Here is a 20,064-nt window from a genome sequence, read left to right as displayed (position 1 = left end):
TGTACTCTTAAATGAATCCCACAAAGATTGGAACAATCATCCCTCAGCATTCCCACTGATTCCCACTGATCGGTTACTAGCCATCCCCTTTAAGTTCTTTTGCTTGTGGTATAAAACAATATTGCTTGGGGCATATAGCTTGATCTGTACTCATTTAAAGTGCATGGAACATTATATCTTTTACATATCATTGAATTGAAGCATTCTATAATGCTTAATTTAATTGAGAATTCTTTGTGAACATCTTCTGTAGTATGTGCTCATACTGCTGTACCTGGTGCAAGTGGATGAGTAAGGTGACAAATTCTAAGATCCTTTACATCAGATTGATTTACAAGGTAGTATCAAACGGAAATGTAAAGCTTTGATGCCTTTGATTTGATTTGTTTACTGTAAAAGTGGAAATTTTCGCATGGTTAAATTTTCGGGCGAGGCCAAGTTAGATGAATTTGGCGTGTTTTTAATTCCACAAAATCAAGACATTAATTACAGGAACATATGGCACGCAAAAATATTCACGTTCATTTATTTTCCCTCTAGGTTATGGTTGCACAAAATGTGTGAAAATTTCCACACTGCGAAAATATACACTTTTACCGTAAATCTGTCTGATTTTCTTTTTTGTCTGATTTGATGCATATTGCCAGGGCTGGATGTATTATGAATGACAGAGTATGTTTTTGTTGTTGTTATCATTCCCTTCCCCTTCCCCCTCCTCTGTCTTCCTCTTTCTCACATTAAAAAAAAAATGATAATAAAAGCTTCTTTGAATACACTTGTATGTGTTTGACCAAGCTTTGCTTATATTCAACCCCTGCTATTGTGATGTACCATCTACAGGGAGTTTGATAGACTTGGCAATATTTCTAGAAGAAGACTGGTGTTTAAGGCATGAATTGAAGTCATTTTCATGGGATTATCTCTTTTCCCTTGTCCAGGATTCCCCAATCATTGACTTCTATCCCAATGACTTCCAAATAGATCTTAATGGCAAGAAGTATGCATGGCAAGGTGAGCTTTGGTGCATATTTTGCTGTTTTTTGTACATCTCTATGATTTATTGTGTTGGTTAAGAAGCAGACATTGTATTTGCACATATTAGCCTTTTAATTTTATGTAATTAGTGCCAATAAGATCACAATGTTTTTGCCATTGATATTATTGATGTCAATATCATCATTGTTATATGCATTTTCTAATACCATTGCTAGTATTATGTTTACCTATCGTGCTATATGAATTGTACTTGAGAATTTCAATCTAAAAAGTTTTGTTTCACAGTGTTTTCTGGTTTGAAAAAAATGAGCTGATTAGTCCTTTCTGCTGCTAGTATATCTGATATATTGTTAAAAAAACACTAGATATGATTATTGAATGCTTCAAACTCAGTGTCTCAGTAATGTTTGCATGGTTCATTTTAGAATTGGTTATTAGTGCGATGATAAGTAGAAATTTCAGCTGTGTGTAAAATTTTGCACATTTAGTGTTCCAAGAAACTAGGGTGAAAATAAAAGAAAGCTTTTTTTCTTTTTTTTTTGCTCAGTTACTGTAACAATGTTTTATGTTTTGATTCCGTGGAAATAAAAACATGAAATTTTCATGCTCAGTCGAGCGCAGAAAGTTACTTGCGTGACAATTTCCGCTTTTTCTGCAGTATTTGTTTGTAGTATATATCTTTGTAGTGACAACATTCAAGCTGTGTGCATGTTTAATATGAGGACTTTTTTTTTTCATCCATCATTACACAGCATAGTTATATAAAAAAAAAATGTAAAGAAATTATTTGAGCCACCACAATGGTAATTGGTGTCTTGCTTAAGCTGTGTAAATAAAAGGGAATGATAAGGAGTGACTTGAAATTGATGCATGCCATGAGATCTGGTGGCCATTTCCAAGACTTCAGCAGAGACCCCCAAGTGTACAATATATTGGGGCGTGTGAGAGCTTTCCCTAATCGTCAGAACCTGGGTCCTTCCTTTTGTTCGTCCTATGTTCAGGTGTGGCTCTTCTACCGTTCGTGGATGAGAGAAGACTTCTAACAACGCTTGGGAAGGTCTATGACAATCTCACGCCTGTTGAGAGTGCGCATGACATTTTAATTTTCTTTCTTTTTTCTTGTTTGATTTTTTTGGTAGCAGGTGTATTATCAGTGGCAGTTTTGTTTGTAAGCTGATAAAAGTCATTTGTACAGAAAGCATGATGTCAGTTCTGCATTCTGCAAGTTTCTGACAAATTGTGTCATGGAGTGTTCGTTATGGCATCTTATTTTGTCCTCCAAGGTACACACAGAAATGTTGAAACATTATTCTTCTTTGTTTTACTGTATTGAGCTTGGAAGGAATTGATGCTCTATGTGATGATTCTGCACGCACTTGATCTGGGCCACATTTCATAAAAAGTTGATATGATAGCATATTTTGCTGGAATGGCAGTTGTCATGGTATCGACAAGTATCCAGCTTCCTGATTGGCTGTTGCTATGGGAAGTTGCTATTTCAGCAAGAGTTGCTGTCCTGACATTTTTACGAAATGGGGCCCTGATATGTAATCATGTCGATCCAGAGAAAACGTATGTTTTTTCAAGATCATAGAGGTCGTAGAAGCCATAGAACCTGTCACGTCAAGAAGAACCTCTTCTGGCCCAAGCAACATTTTGGCAGTAAAAATTGAATTTAGGATAATGGTCAGCACAATTTTGATCAAATTGATATTCATTGTAGGTTTGCTTATTAATCCTGTCCCACGTTACAATTAAACTGTATTCGAGAAAATGTCACCCCCACAAGATTTCACCACCATTCAGTCCTCGACATTCGTTTTGGGGGTTACTGTCATATCACTGAGCCCTTCTATCCTGTGTTGATTGATGATATCCTTTGCTTGTGACAGGGAAGAGGAACAGTAACGGTCCCGACAGACTCTTCGTTGGCCAGCACCATCCCCTTTTCAACTTCTTGCGCGAGCTCTACCTGACAGACACTCTCAAAGAGGTACTGTAAAACCAGAAATGTTCGCGTGCATTTTAATTTTATGAATTTGGCGAGAGCTAGGATTTGCGAAATTGAAATGCAAACGATAGTTCTTAGCTACATTACATACATTGAATGCCAGTGGCAATTTGCAAAAAATTTCATGCCGCAAAAAAAGGGCTAATTTGACACCCCCCCCCCCCCCCCCCCATCATAGTTTTGCAAATTCTCTTTAAACATGGCAGATTTGATGTTATCTTATAGTGACTTCGTTCCTTAAAGTCTTGGGCAATTTCTGCTACTAAAATTTTTGAAGATTGGACGAAGCATTAGAAGGTCACATGGAAATTAAGGGTCAAAAGTCACCCCAAAAATTGTAATTTTCCCCATACGTGTGTGTAATATGGAATGGACATGTTCTGAAATTTGAAAAACAATCCAATTCCCCCTTGTGATAGTATATTTACATTGTCTTTGTGGTTGCCATTTCCAATATCATTTTCAGAATAAGACAGAATAAAAAGAATTAAAAGTAGAATACAAAAGAAGTTCAAACAGAAGAATACAAAAGAAACTCAGACACGATCCTGAAAATACTCTTTATACGTAATGATTACTGTTAATACTTTTTCTGTTACTGTATATATCACTCCATACTTGTGAAGATGTTGATCATTGCAGTGAGTTTATGATGATAAAGGTAGAGATAATCGTTTGCCTCCTGTTTGTCTCACCTACGATTTTCTTCATGAGATGAACGATTATTTGTACCCCTATCGTCATATCACTCCATGTTGAGAAAGGTAGTCTATGATTCATTTTGAGTCATTATGAAACTTTTTACTAGCAAACTAGCAAAAATTACCACACTTCAGTTATTGATATGTGCATAATTTGTGTATTTTACATTTTAATCATTTACCAGCAAATGAAAACATGAATGCATTGCAAATACTTCAATTTACCTCCATGCAAAATTTCATGTGAATTTGACAATCTTTCTCCGAAATCTTGCAGACAGGGGTCAAGCCTCCCTTAAAAACTTGGTCTGAAATAGCACAGATAAAAGAAGGTTAAAGATGGGAAGGTGTTTACTTTTCTCTTGAATGACGACAGTGCTCATTCTCATTCTGTTGCTGTAATTTCTATGCCTCCGCCACAAAGTGGTGCCGGAGGCATTATGTTTTCGGGTTGTCCGTCCGTCCTTCCGTCTGTCCTTCCGTCCGTCCGTCCTTCCGTTCGTCCGTAATGAATTTTGTGAACAGGGTAACTATCAAAACCTTTTGAGGTATCCTAATGAAACTTGGCATGTATGTGTATTAGGGGGTGAAGTTGTGCCTATCAACTTTTGGGTGCACATGCTCAAGGTCAAAGGTCAAAAGGTCAAGGTCAAATACATAAAATTTCACTATTTCCATCATATCTATGCAATGCCTGAAGATATTTTCTTAAAACTTAGTGTATACATGTATTACCTGATTAAAATTCTCTGGTGAAAGTTTGGGTCATGAGGTCTAAGGTCAAAGGTCAAAAGGTCAAGAAAAATATCAAAACTTCACTTTTTTTCTCTGTACCTTGGAAATTGTTCAAGGTATCTTCATGGAACATAGTATATATACATGTACTGACTGGCAGTGATTATCTAGAGAATTTAAGGTTCATGGGGTCAAAGGTCAGGGGTCAAAGGTCAAGGGCAACACTTCAAAATTTTACTATTTCCCTCATGTTTATGCAATGCCACCAGATTATTTTTTTTGACACTTGGTGTATGCATGTATAACCTAATAGAGATTCTCTGGAAAGTTTTTTTTTTCTTTTGTTTTTGCCTCAAAGTTCAAAAGGTCAAAGATCAAGTAAAAGTGCTGAACTAAGTCTTTCCTCCATATCTCGGAAGTGGCTCAAGTTATCTTGAAATGTACTACATATTTATGCATGTTCTGCCTGACAGTGATTATCTTATGAATTTTAGGGTCAAAGACCAGATGAAAATGGTAACAATTTACTATTCAATACAGAAATTGCACTTTTTCTCCATACCTTGAAAATTACTCAATGCATAAACATATGAATGGGTCAAAGTCAAGTTAAAGTTCTTAAATCCCAAATACATGCTCTCCTATTCATCCAATTAAACCTAGGTCAAGGAAGATGACATTTGTGACAAACTTGTCATTTTGATATTTTGCCAATTTTGTGAAACTTTCCTCCATATCTCGGAAGTGGCTCAAGTCATCTTGAAACGTACTACATATTTATGCATGTTCTGCCTGACAGTGATTATCTTATGAATTTTAGGGTCAAAGGCCAGATGAAAGTGGTAACAATTTACTATTCAATACCGAAATTGCACTTTTTCTCCATACCTGGAAGATTACTCAATGCATAAACGTATGAATGGGACAAAGTCAAGTTAAAGTTCTTAAATCCCAAATTTATGCTCTCCTATTCATCCAATTAAACCTAGGTCAAGGAAGATGAACATTCAACACATTTGTGACAAACTTCTCATTTTAATATTTTGCCAATTTTGTGAAACTTTCCTCCATATCTCGGAAGTGGCTCAAGTTATCTTGATACGTACTACATATTTATGCATGTTCTGCCTGACAGTGATTATCTTACAAATTTTTAGGGTCAAAGGCCAGATGAAAGTGGTAACAATTTACTATTCAATACAGAAATTGCACTTTTTCTCCATACCTTGAAAATTACTCAATGCATAAATGTATGAATGGGTCAAAGTCAAGTTAAAGTTCTTAAATCCCAAATACATGCTCTCCTATTCATCCAATTAAACCTAGGTCAAGGAAGGTGAACATTCAACACATTTGTGACAAACTTGTCATTTTAATATTTTACCAATTTTGTGAAAATGTAATCACACATTGTCCACATGTACTATCTAGGCCTATTAGGAGAATCATGCATTATGGCAGAGGCATACCAGTCGCCATAGCGACATTTCTAGTTTTGATCATGCGTTCAACTGCTCACAAACTTGTCTGACAAGTTAATTCTGGATTTTGTGAAAATATGTGACCCGCTACAACAAAAGAATCCGAAAGTCGGGGGAGGACAATTCTCTGAAAATGGCATAACATAATTCCCTTACTCTTCTTCTTTGATTTCATATATAACACAACTCATAAAAGTATTCGGTTGCGGAGATTTCGATGATTTTATTAGCGCATGTCAAGTGGTTGAGGAAATCAGAGTTTTGAGAAAAATGCCTTCAAAGTTTTCCTTCTGATGCTATCATGATCAAGGGGAGGCGAGACAGTTTTTACCGCTTGACAATAGAAGCACTTCTTGGTGACCTCCGCGATGTTCATTCAAGTTTAGCGCCAACAATCTACGCACGACCAATCAGTAATCACTATGCCACGCACTGACCAATAAGATCACTCCCTCGTTTCTAGGGGCGGAGTCTAGCGGCGGCGCTAGTTTTAATCCAAATCTTCGGACATGTTTCTGTTACCTTGAAAGTCAGAAAATCAAGGCCCAGGAAAAGGCTGATTTCTTGCCTTTCCTTTGATCATTTAGCTTCAAAACTTCGGCAGATGATAGACAAAACTATAGACTACAATATTATGCCAAAAACAGAAATCCAGTTGTTTTGACCAATTTTGATTATGTGACTTCACACTCGTTTTTCTCGGCTCAGCCATCAGTGACTTTAGGATCCTTTTGTTGTAGTGGGTCACATATGTATATGAAGTGCATGGTGTGTGCAATATTGAATTTATGGTGCTCTGACGTGAAAAAAGAAAATTATTTTGTCTATCATGATGACTACACTGTTTAAGACACCTACATGGTGATGTACGCAATGCTGTTGACTTTGCCCTTATTGCGTATATGCAGACGAGACTGTGATTATTAAAAGAGAATGATTCTGTGTGTATCTTGCCAACAGGTGGAGCCGCATGTTGACCTTTGCCCTTCCTTGTCCCACGGTGTGAGAGGGAAAGTAGGCAGCGATGAGTATGTCACAATGCCTGGAAAGTGAGTAGAACAGTCCCTCCGTAGGTAATACATTGTACATAATGTCGCTGGGGTGGCAAGTTTTGGAGAAAATCTAATTTTTTGAGTAATTGTCAAATTATCAGTCAAGTGATGTCCTTTCCAAATCCTAGCTGTCTTACCCCAAAAATGAGGCCACCAGGGCATGCCAAAGGAAAGGCAATCCCATTTATTACATTGCTTTGGCAGCCATGTTTTTTAAGCTCTCCTGAACATTTGATATTTTTGAGATATGAGGTCTTGTCATGCCAGCAGCGAGAAGCCAGATATGAATTCAGTTTTTCCTCATTTTGCAATCAGGGCTGGAGTGAGGAACACATACGTACTGTGAATCCTGTAGTCATGGGAAAAGATTTTTCATGTCTGAGCTAATGTCCATGGGATATGGCTCCTGATATATTGCTGTTGGAGTGACAAAACCTCGTATGTCAGATGTTCAGAAGAGGGAAAAAATATGGCTGCCAAGGCACTATAACAAATGGAATCGCCTTTGCATTGACATGCTGTGATGGCTTCATTTTGGGAGTAAGACAACAAGGATTTGGACAGAACGTCATTTAAATGATTATCTGACAATTAATCCAAAGAAGTGATTCTGCCAAAATTTGAGATACAAGGTCCTGTCACCCCAGCTATGATATGCCTCATGGCCTATCCAGGGGTTGTTCTGTAGAAGGTTAGTTGCAATACAGACAGTTGTCAGACAGACAGAGGCCATTAGAATAATGGTTGATGGTATCTTGGCTTACACCATTGTGGCATGGGGTGGACAATGGAACACTTGTGCAGTAGGACTACAGACACTGCTGAATATGTTAGCTATCAGTAAATTTTCTGGAATATACTGAAAACAAAAGGTCTTTGTGTCAAACTTTGCAGCCAACATTTAGATGATGTACTTTCTGTATCATCTTTGCTGGCAAAAGGTTTTCGAAATTCCCCCAAGTTTTTTTTCCTCCCAGTTCTAATGGTTTTGCCTGTCATAGTGTGTCTTGCATGTGCAAGTAGGATAAAATGCTTGTGCATAAATCAATCATCCCATATCGCATAGCCGCTCACTCTCCTGACTGTGACTGCTACTTCACAAGATAAGGAAGTCCATAAAATGTTAGTATACCAAAGGTAGCCCATTAAAGGTCCTGTTTACTTTTGGGAGCAGCGATTTCAAAATTTTTCAAGGTATCACTTTTAATGCATATGTATAGGTCAGTTGTATCACAAAATCATCCTACCATTTAAAATTTTTGCAAAATTTTTGCGATAAAGCTTAGAATATAGAGAGATGTCACTATTTTTCTCATTAGAGGGTTTCTCTGTAGAGGGTTTAGTCTGAAATTTTTTTATTTTAACTATTATTCGTATTTTTTATATTTAACAATACTTAACATCAATTATACTGGTTCAGATTTTTACATTGGTTGTTTCTATCCCTAACTCACACATTAGAACTATTTTGAAGCACTAATGCTGGGTTTTTGTTTCATTTGCTAACGGTGAATTATGCCTGTAGAGTAATGATGCACAGAAGCATAGTGATAGAGATGCCCTAAGATATTCTGATGCGTACAAGATTTTGTGGGGAAGGGGGGCGGTTGACTCCCCACTCCCAATGTCAGGCCATAGATGGTAGTTATATAAGCAGAGAATCCCAAAGCTCATGGGGAATTATGGCAGTAGGGGATACCCGAGGGAAATTCCCTGGTCAGTGTGGATAACTGGCGTTTCCTCATTGACATACAAAATTGTAAGTCTCCTTGAGACACGGGAAAGGTTTCAGTGGAGTTGAGAGCAGTTGTTTTTTAATAGCAACCAATGTATGTTTAATGGTGTGTGTTTGAAAGGGATTTTAGTGTAGTTTTAAATGAGGCTTAAAGGGGAAGGCTAGTAACTGATCAGTGGGAATCAGTGGAAATGCTGGGAGATGATTTTTCCAATCCTTATGGGATTCATTTTAGAGTTCATTGTACATCTATTGTTGTGTGAAAATGATTTGCTTCAGAACGGTCTCATATTCAAGTAATGTGCAGATTAATGCTCCGTCACTGACCAGGGACGCTAACCTGGAAGCATTAAACTGCACATTACTTGAATATGAGACCATTCTGAAGCAAATCATTTTCACACAACAATAGATATACAATGAACTCTTGAATGAATCCCATAAGCCTTTCCCAGTTCTGGGTTGGATGCTCTGTATGGCTGAAGTAATGAAAGGAGCATATTCCAAGAAGTGTGTTGGTTCTTCTCAGATCTGAATGAGAACCAATGTGTCATCTGTTGACAAGGAATTGACTATACCTCTCATGCTGATGTCCAGTTGCAATTTGTTCTCTCAGTTCTATAGGTTTCGGTTGAGATGGGGCTTCAGGTTCCTAACATTTATTGATGATGATTTTTGGAGATAATGAGAAAGCTCTTATGAAGTATGAAAGAGCATAATAATTCTACAAGGAATTCAATGTTTATTTGACCAAAGTTGGTTTTGAAATGACTGAGATAACCAAAATAGAGCGAGCCTAATAAAAGGTGGGACCCACTTTGTATTAGAATCTTGTTGTTTTACTTTGTTTTTGGATATCTCAGCCATTTGAAGACTAATCTTTGCCAAATAAACTTTGGATTCTTCTTAAAATTGTATGCTCTTTAACATTTCATAATGTGGTTTCTAAGTATCTTGCAAAAACCTAAAAGCTGAATCCTCACCTCAACCAATACTATACCATCCCTTTAACTCCTGAAAATTTTTGGGATAAAAAATCTGTAAGTGATCATTTAAAGAAAACGGAAAAGTGGTAGTCCTCTACATATGAAGAAGAGGGACAATTTGCTGGTTTTCAGCTTCTAAGCAGAAGTGTGAATTTCTTTTCCCTTCCAGGTTGCATAAATCTCCAGTTCCTGTACTTGAAGACATCCCAGACAGCAATGTGCTCAGGTAATAGCAGTTTTTAAGAGGAATTCTGATTTTTGATAGATTATTTTCAATTTCAAGTTTTGCTCTCCAAATTACAGTCTTTCCAGCTGCAATTCTTAATGTCTTACCAACCACCATATTCTGTCATTTGTTTAGCCATTATTGCAAATTCTCTGGTGTTTTTTTTTTTTCTAAATGTATTTTTTTATTGTTTAATTTCCAAACCATAAAAACCAGTAAGTTTTGGGTAATACCAGAGTGTGTAATGAAGCATGGGAAAAAAAGTATTCTCAAGGAGTCAAATGATTGAGTTGTGGTTCACCTGCGGACATCAAACAGTTACCTATGCTGAGCAGTAAATTCATATGCAACACATACCACTGATGTACACATCTAAGTTCAGTGAATACTAGTGTAAAATTTGCTGTATTATGGGATAGAACAAAATGCACTGCAGTGGAGCAGTCATTATGATCAGTTGATGTTATAACAACTGAATTGCAAATCTTATAAGCAGGGGGTACAAAGTAAATTGGATGGATATATCCGTCTCTCCTTGTATGTACATAGATGCTGTGAAGGTAGGTAGGTAGGTAGGTAGGTAGATAGGTAGGTAAGTAGATAGATAAATAGATAGATAGATAGATAGATAGATAGATAGATAGATAGATGAGGAAGAGAGAGAGAGTGTGTGATTGAGAATAAAAAGAAGATCATATTTGTATCTTTCAAACATGCCACCTATTATGATCCATGAAATAATGTTAAAATGGTTTGAAAAATTGTTGTGATCCTCCGCTGTTCTCCAGAGCAGGAGAAACAATTTTGCTGATAATATTGTGTGTATTTGTCTTGTTCATCACTGCAGTGTGACATTCCGGGATCCTACCTACCCTGATGGATTTCTGTTTGAGGCCAAGCGGTTGCCCAATGCCAAGTTCGTATATTACCTCTTTGTTCGTTAAAGCCTGTAGACTGCTTCTAAGAGTATAGGGATAGTTTCATTCGGACCTTGCAACTCTGCTGAACATTGTAAATTGAAATAGTGTAAGAAGATTTGATATGCTGTCATGCTGTTGAGGAGAACTAATTGGAGAATTAGTTTTTCCAGTGTGGTTTGGTGAACACTTGAGCCAGGCTTAGAGCTGAATTAATCAAATGTCCTTGAGGAAACTTCAGGCCTTGAGGCATATTAATTCTGAATCCTCACAATCCTTTTGATGTGTTGAGAGGCACATTGAATCATGTGACGAGAATAAGATTGGGTTATCAAAGACAAAGTCGAATTTGGCTAACCAAAATTGCAGTCCTGAATATTCCCATGAGATTACATCAGTGTTATGGCAAATGAAAACTGGTAAAAAGACAGTGCAAAAAAGATTAAGTTCTTAGAACTATTCCATTACAGAGCATTCATCAAGTGAGAGAAAGGAATGAGTAGGCTCACTACTTAATTACCACAAATCGAAATTTAAGGTATAACCAGGTTCTCAAGTTGATTCTTCTGCCTAAATTGCATTTATTGAAATTGCAAGAACATTTGCGAGACTCATCTCCATTCCCTGCTTATTGTATTTTTCTCTTCTTGTTCTTGCTGTTCATCCTCTTTTCTTTCCAATAATAATGATGATAATGATGATAATGATAATAATAATAATAATAATAATAATACAAATACTACTACTACTACTACTACTACTAGGATAATAATGTAAATAATAGTAGTAGTAGTAGTAGTAGTAGTAGTAGTAGTAGTAGTAGTGTAGTTGTTGTTGGTGTTGTTGCTGTTGTCGTAGATGTTGTTGATGTCATCGCCGTCGTTGTCGTTGTTGTTATTGTCATTGCTGTTGCTGCTGCTGTGGTGGTGGTTGTTGTTGTTAATCATCATTCTACAATCATCGTCTTCTCTATCATCATCATCATCATCATCCACAGGGTGCCAGACAAGGTGCTGAGGCCAGAGGATTTCATGAATGCCAATGGCTACCCGGGAGGGCGTGGCAGGGGACGGGGAGGGCGGGGCGGCTGGAACAGAGGAGATGGCTATCGCCCTCAGCTCGGCTTCCAGAGGGACAGCGGTTATCGCGGCGGACTGAACACCAGTGCCGCTCAGAGAATGATCAGGTACGTCCGACATGAGAGGTGTCCCCTTTGTGTAGATTCATTGCAAGATTCATGAGATGTTACACGATGCCTGCTCATGTTTGACAGATGCCTTCAGCTGTGTTTGCTGTTTTTTCAGGATGTTTCTGACTTTTGTTCCATTGATTAACATTTGCCATGATTCAACCCTTAAATCTAATACCACGTTCTCATTTATGTGGATTGAAAACATGATGACGCTTTATGTGTGAATGATAACACGTTGAGATCTTGAGATTTTGATAACCAATTTTATATCTCAAATTGATTTGTGTATTGGTGGAAAGCATCAACCACTTAAAAGTTGACTTTAGTTCCAAAACATTGTGTGAGATTTTGCTTGCCTGTTAGTGAGAGTTTTGTCATATGCTGCTTGTGAATATTTCACACTTTTTTCTTTTTGCTTTAAAGTGATTTCATTGCTTTATGATAACCCCATTGTTCAACCATCAAGGTTAACTACAATTTTGTGCCATCTTCCAACTGTCTGTTCAAGTATCCATGGACTGGAAATAACACCACAAATTGTTGATTCTACGTTGCTTGATTTTCTGGCAGCTGAAAGTCTAGAAATGCTTGTTTGATAATTGAAATTTTTTTATTGCATTTTTGGTCCTCACCTTAGTTATTGCTTGTGTTTTAATTGAATGTGAGTTGAGATTAAGAGACAACATGAAAATATCAGTACTAACATCAGCTTTTTATGTGTGTTTTGCTAGTGGCAAGTTCATATATTGTACAACTGTTGCAAGAACTTCCATTTTTATCATTTAATGTGTAATAATTGAAGTACATTAAAGTTGTTTAACTTGTAATGAGTTTCAGATTTGAATGGTGGTATGCATATATGCATAAAAACAACAAATAGAACAAGAAGAAAGATGGTAGGTCATCAAAGTGCCAGCTTGTGAAGGGATCCAACTGTGATTACTGCAAGGAAAGCAAGATGCTGTTAGCAACACGTGAAACTATACATGCTCTGTGCATTGTTCAAATGATGATAGTGATGATGATAGTGGTCCTGATGGTGGTTGAGGAAGTACTGGTGAAATGGAGTCCACCTATTAACTCATTGCCAAAGGACATAGCAAGGACCAGTGATGATATCAAGAGGACAGATGCTCTTAACCCTAAAACGGCTGGGGGGGTTTGAATCAGCCCCTCTCGACATTTTCCACGACCATTCCACTGTGTGAAATTTTTTGGCACGCACTGAATTTTTACTTTCAAGTGCTGCACATCTTTTGACACCATTTTCGCGAAAATTGGGCATACTGTTACGATGCTGCACAACCTTTTATACATGCTTGTCAGACTGAAAATGGCTCAAAAGTATGATTTTGTGTACAAAGTCAATACAAATTGAGTTTTCTCACCTTATTCAAAAAGATATGATTATTTTCACTTTCATTGGCTGAAATCAATTCATTTTAACATGATTAAGCTTGAAAAAGGTTCTGTTATGAATTGTGAAAAAAATGACAAAAACAAAAGGTTGAAAAACAAAAAATATATACAAAATTCATAAAACAATAGAATATCTGAAAAGTTGATTTTGATACCAAATTTTTTTTCAGGTATATTGTTAGAAATGCTGCAAAGAATATTTACACCAAGAATTAGGATTCTAGGAGCTTTATTTCCCTATTTAGAGCAAGAAAAATTTCATGCATATATTAGCATTATTAATTGATATAAAACATGAAAAATGAAAATTTCAATTTTTTTTTTCGAGTTGTGCCAAATTTCATGGCAATTGCATGATTGATGGTCAAGATCTCGGGGGTGGGGGGTGGGAGTGTTTCAATCCTCCCCTGATCACAGAACAACCATAAAAGCCCAGCCTGGTTAGGGTTAAGGCATTTAAGCTCGAATCTACAGGACTATTCAGCGGGTATCCGCAACAGGAGAGGCATGTCCCTGCTCTGTGGAGAACATCCTAGTAATGGGCTTCATTGAGCTCTATGACTTTGGGAGAGCTTCAGTCTGCATATCATGTGCCAAGAGTTTGAAGAAGGGGCAGAATGGCATAAGTGGATTAAGTCAGGATGACATACAACACAGGTTGCTACGACTTTGGGATCTCTAATCAGTCAAGATCATTATGGCCCATTGTAGGATGCATGCAAATGTTAAGTTATTAGCGCCGAGTCAGGCTTGTTTTTGCAGGTTGTGCTCAGCTGAAGGTAAGATTGATAGAAGGAATACACCACCACCCCCCACACCCCACACACACACACACTCATACATGCAGAGCTTCATACAAGACATCATTCTTGAGGATGCTGTGCCTCTAATTTATCAGCCATATATTTAGCTAGTCTATATTTTTCACGAATCGAATCAGGACTCCCCGACGATTTCGCAAGTGGTTGAATTTGCGATCATGCAGTACAGTACTGAATGGAGAAATGCGGTGTGTTTGTCACAATCATATCGGGATCAGAGTTAATAGCTTTGTGTGTTTTTAAATGCGCGAATAGTATCTGACTCCGCGAATAGTATCTGACTCCCCGAATTTGCAAAAATTGAAAACCTCATGAAATATTCGGCATGTACAGTATTCTCACTGTCTGAGGTACAAATTGCGTGGGGGGAACACAGGAGACCTGTTTTTGTGTTGCAGAGTCACCAAGCATCCCTAGTTGTGCAGGGGGCTTCCTTTTCGATAATAGCTCCCTTGGAATATCTACAGGCTGAGCTACATATAAACTCTACTCTCAAGCATAACTCTAACTCTAATTCCTAATCCTCACTTCAAACGAAACCTCAAATCATATCACAACCCTAATCCTAACCCTAAGTCCTTGGAGAAAATAAGACCAGAGCAATTGTCGCAGGAACAGTTGTCACAGGAGCAAATGTCTTGGAATCGATAAGGAAGCCACCTTTCTGAAAACCTACTTCTATATCTTTATGTCATGGTGAGAGACTATAACTACATTCCTGATTGAGGGTCACTTGTGACGCACTGATGGCTCTCAGAGCAGCCCTAGTTTTGATGCGTAAATGTTGGCAGCCTGTGCGAAGCCTTCAGGGGACTCTCCCTTCTAGGAACATTCTTTGTGCTGTGTCCTCAGTTCCATGGTGACCCAAAGCTCAATTCCAACCACCTCTCCCCCACACACTCACACACACACACACACACACACACACACACACCTACGTAGTCACACATGTACATGTGAAGTGACTGAAAAAAGGAAATTCTTGTACATTTGTCTTAACTTGTTTCCTGCAGGTATTTTGTTTTGAAAAGTTTCTCAATCCATTAACCTCCATGTGTTTTTGTTGTTCTTTCAAATGAGGTAAATTCCACATGTTGCTAACATGTTATTTTGTTTGTTTTTGTTTGTTTGTTGCTAGGTTACCATGACCGTAATTGTACATTGCTTTTGTGCGGCGTTGATTAGAGGTGTATCTTTGTGGTAACATCACATTTCAAGGAGTCTGCCTTCAGGAGTCATTTGTCTGCATGTTATTCTAACTGCTTATACATTTGCGTTGTTTTCTTTTCTTGCGTTTTCCTTTATCTATGTTTTTGTTCCTGTGATGTTGATTTGTTTTCAGGTGTTGCAGGTTTATCCAGATTCGTGATGTCTCCTGTGCATTTTGTCTCTGATTCCTCTGCCTTGCTTCATATGTAATTCAATTCTGAACTGTGCTGACCATGTCCTGTTGAAGCCTAGTTAGTCAAGAGTAAAAACAAAACTTACAAAACATGACTCTTGCATCACAATATTATGAAAGTAAAGGATTGTTAGCAGATCTTACAAGCTATGACTTTTGCATAAAGCGCTGCCAACGGCTGAGTTGAGCATGATGATGTTTGTACGACTGTTACAAGGGAGGTCTTCTTTAGCTCATTAATATGAAAGGATTCATCGTTTTGTCAGCGTACCCAGTATCTATTTTCAAATGCTGCTTCTGCTTTATGTATGTATCCGAGGGATATTGCTTAGAATGTCACTAAATAGGTAACACATATTTCAGCAAAATAAGGGGAAATTTACTATAATTATTAACCATGAAGTTTCCACTTTTTATGAGGAAATCTGGTTCAGTGAAAAGAAAAAATGATGAGAGCATGAAAACAAACTTAAATGATTGCAAATTTTGTAATATACTATGTCATTTCTTAGCATGTGGAATAGAATTAAGGAAGGTAATACTTGACATGCTGGAGATGATTTGTAGATGAGTGTGGTGCCTGTATAACCATGCATTGCATTTTCCCCACTTAGAGACAGAGATGTTGCGGATCACTCTGGTGCCAACCACCTCTTCAATCAGTGGAAGAACCAACTGAACTGCGCCCCAGCCAAGTGGGGCGGTGATTGTTTGAACCACCCAGACATGCATTCCGCCCCCGCTGCGGGAGGGTGCCCAGTGCCCTTTCCTTATGCAGGGTTTCCCCACGACCAGGGCGTGTGGGGGAATTCAGTAGGGCATACAGCGCCCCCCTACAGTTCCCTACCACCTTATGGCGTCCAAGCCATGGCAGAGCAGTCAAGGTAGATAGTGTCAGATAGTTTGAGGGAAAGGTTAGAAAAGTCAAAGCCTTGCCTCTAAAGGTCACATAATGTAGGGCTTCAGTATACACAGTGTGTGTTATAGAAACAAAATTTATGTCTCAGTGACTGCAAGACATCATGCTTAGTATTGCATGTGAATGTTGCCAAGAGACTCAAAGAATACGTAAGTGCATCTGTACAGGAATAAGTCATGGAACTTTTCTTGAAAGATTGCTGAAGTCATGGAACCTTTCTTGAAAGATTGCTGAAAGGGAGTTGCTGAAAGAAATAAAAAAAGAAGGAAGAAACCATAGAAAATAATGTACATGGAGATAGTAAGAATCATGGGAGACTAATTACATGACAACATCAAGGACTGCTTGAGATTGCGCAGAAGATTAATTTTCTGATGTGAAAGTGGGATGGGATCAAGTAGCAGACTTGGAGGAGATGCCCTCTGCCAATGCAGATTGATGGAATTTCCAGAGGGTATGAGAGGAGGGAGGTGGAACACAACAATTTATGCAGCCTCTTGATGTCTCAAAAAACGAGATTCCTTGTTGATTCTTTTCATTACAAATAGGACTGGTATCACTCTGTAATTCTATTCATGACAATTAAAACCCACTGTATAGAAATTTTGCAGTGTTCTAAACAAGCTATCTCTAAATATACTATATAGTGGATAGTTTGTATTGAGTGTGCCCGCAATTTTGAAGTTTATGTTTCATAAAGTTATCAATGTAAAAATTGTCGTCTTGTTGCATTTGTGAGGTTTCATGCATGGTTGCATTTTAGTTATGGTGGGGAATTTTGGTGGAAGAGAAAGAAGTGACATTGGCAAAACGTGAGCAAACTGGAATGGTGACGCAACATTTGCTCCCGCGACAATTGCTTCAGGCTTATTTTCTCCAAGGACTTAGGGTGAGGGCTGAGATGGGTTTTCAGGTTTAGTTTGATGTAAGGAGTAGGATTAGGGTTAAGGTTGTATTTGTGGGAAGATTTCTATGTTTGGCTTTGTGTGCAGATATTTCGAGGGCGCAATATTGTGGCAGGAGCAAATGTCATGGAACCTTACGGAACATATGATGTGGTGTTTCCATGGTGATAAATCCGTTTATGGGGTATGTAGGTGAGTTTGCAAGGCTAATATGGGTAGTGTCTGTTGGGGAGGGAAGCATACAATATTATTTTGTTGTGTGGCTGGATTAAAATCACATGTCACTTGCCAAGCCATGCTGTGCTTTTAATGTGCCAGAATTTTTGTTGAAGTGTATGCCTGTGTGTTTGTTCATTTGCATGTTCATCACACTGTCTTTTCAAGAGGAGCCATAAATCCCTCTTAAAAAGACCAGAAATACCAAAGAGCATGATGTATTTTGTCACGTCTACACACTCTGTCAGCTTCTGGATTCTATGACTATGATTCCTCAACAGCTTATTCAAGTTTATTCTCACTCTCTCAAATCTATGATCATGTTGTTTCTTCCTCTTGCAGGTTCACTTACCTTTTTCTCTTGTAGGAGTGGAATCCGCATTGTTTTCCTTTATCATGCAATCAATTTCATTCTCATTCCTTTTTATGCTGCTGAGGAACTGATGTAGATAACTGGATGTACCTTGTTTTCCCCTCTTCACGTGCTTGAATTTTTGCGCATTTAATGTTCAGGGGCCCTTACTGTATACGCAGCATAATTTTTCTCTCTTTGTTTTTGTGAAATATTGCCTTCTGTAAGAAATAATGCCTCATGTAACATGTATGCATTGTGTATCTTTTCTAAGGTGGAAAATTGTTGATCTTTTCTTCCTGAAAACGGATAATATTACTTTCTCCATGTGACGAATATCATATATCTCTTCATTTGGTTTCAAACCAGTAGCCTTACAGTTGACGGCATGAAACACTTATTGTCATTACACCAGTGAAAATTATGCATAATTATGTATTATGTATATCTGTCTATTTCTGTGTAAATATCTGAACGTCAGCCAATGTTTGAGACCCTTCAGGAATTTTGTTTTTGATAGGCACTTCTCATTCTATTACCTGTGGAGAGGTACCTGGTATTAGCATTCGAGAGACCTTTGTAATACGTGAACTGCCAACACTGTGGCATTGCCATCATTTTTTTTTTTTTTTTTTACAGAAAGTGCAGGGGTACCCTCACATTGTGTTGTTTCTTAGCAAATCATGTCTTGCGTTTGTGTGTCATGCGTTTGATCCAGTAATGTCGCCATGGCTGTTATTCCAGAAACTCTGTGTATTTCAGGAAATATTTCTTTAATTTTTGATCCAGTAGATTTGTAAAGTGTCTCCTATGATTTCTGTTCTTTTCTGAAGAAGTGGATGATCTCCGATTGAAATGAAGCGATGTCATCGATCAGAGGAGCATTTTTTATGATATCATATCACCGCCAGGATGTACTCTCTACTTCATGTTGAAGTGTTGACAGATGAAAGCCTTGTTCCTCTTCAACCAGTTATATCACATCCTGAAGCAGTTACAAGACCTCGCATTATGCACTTTGCTTGGACTACATCTTGATTGCCCATAAAAAGATATTTTAGTTTTGAGAATGGAGTTTAAACAATCATTGTGCTGTAAGACATCATTGAATGCAGGAGCATTAAATATGTGAAATGTCAGCTTCCTTTACTCCTTCCTAACTGCAACCTTCCGTGTTTTTGAAGAATTGATGAACATGTGTGTGTGTGTGTGTGTGTGTGTGTCTGTCTGTCTGTGTCTGTGTTTGTGTGTATTTGACCATGATGAATGCAGGGCAAACATGAAATAAAATAATTACTGAACACCTCACAAGAAATGTGTTGCATACTCCTCATTTACAGATATAGGTTGCAGGATTTTTAAGCCCCCTTTCTCTTCAAATGCTAGTAGTACCAGGATACCCTCTGTCCATTTAGATTGTTGCATCTACTGGGACGGTCATAGTATGACACCTTTTGATTGGTATTTCAGTGGCAAAAGAGAATGAAATAATGTCAGGAGTATCTTTTATGTTCATGCGATGAAGAATTGTAAATCTCTTTGTAGCTGTGTATGGTAAATGTTTTGCATATGTGCACATAAACACAGTAGACCTACTCAGATTTTATAGCAGTATTGGTTTGTTAGTGAAAAGTTAACCAGGAATCCATGTGAGAGTTAATGCAGTGTACATCAAAGCCCATCTTGGCTATTGTAAGGCAGTCGGTGGCAATTATTGTTCAGCTCAAGAGAAATATCTGCCTCCTTGGAACTCTTGTCTTTGTCTACATTGCACTCTATTTTCACCTCATCTCCCACCTCCTCCTCCGGCAGGCATCACGGCTCCAACTACGATGGAGGAAGAGGTGGCTCCATCCTCGGTTCCGCCCCCTCCCGCCAGGGTCAAGGCAGCTACGGGGGATACAACCAGCATCAGGGGTCATCATACGGCGGAGGAGGTAAGAGCAGCTCTTTGGTTGACCAACCCCAAAAGTAAGATCCGCTAACATCACGCATGCA

The 20,064-nt window shown here is 38.1% G+C and overlaps 1 protein-coding gene across 1 annotated transcript in view; it reads left to right on the top strand.

Moving 5' to 3' along the window:
* Positions 1-20,064, top strand: part of LOC139716393 (5'-3' exoribonuclease 2-like) — a 114,605-nt gene that overhangs the window by 38,418 nt on the left and 56,123 nt on the right. Inside the window, exons 22-29 of the mRNA XM_071627946.1 lie at positions 939-1,011; positions 1,998-2,081; positions 2,889-2,989; positions 6,885-6,973; positions 9,867-9,923; positions 10,771-10,839; positions 11,838-12,026; positions 19,879-20,003. Of these exons, the coding sequence (XP_071484047.1) occupies positions 939-1,011; positions 1,998-2,081; positions 2,889-2,989; positions 6,885-6,973; positions 9,867-9,923; positions 10,771-10,839; positions 11,838-12,026; positions 19,879-20,003 (787 nt within the window). The remainder of the gene's footprint in view (positions 1-938; positions 1,012-1,997; positions 2,082-2,888; positions 2,990-6,884; positions 6,974-9,866; positions 9,924-10,770; positions 10,840-11,837; positions 12,027-19,878; positions 20,004-20,064) is intronic.

This window comes from Diadema antillarum, unplaced genomic scaffold (genome assembly GCF_040938485.1).
Source record: "Diadema antillarum isolate AM-2024a unplaced genomic scaffold, OU_Dant_1.0 scf00000007, whole genome shotgun sequence".
NCBI classification, from domain to species: domain Eukaryota; kingdom Metazoa; phylum Echinodermata; class Echinoidea; order Diadematoida; family Diadematidae; genus Diadema; species Diadema antillarum.
The sequence above is the reverse complement of the archived record's forward strand: the minus strand, read 5'-3'. Positions and strand labels throughout refer to the sequence as shown.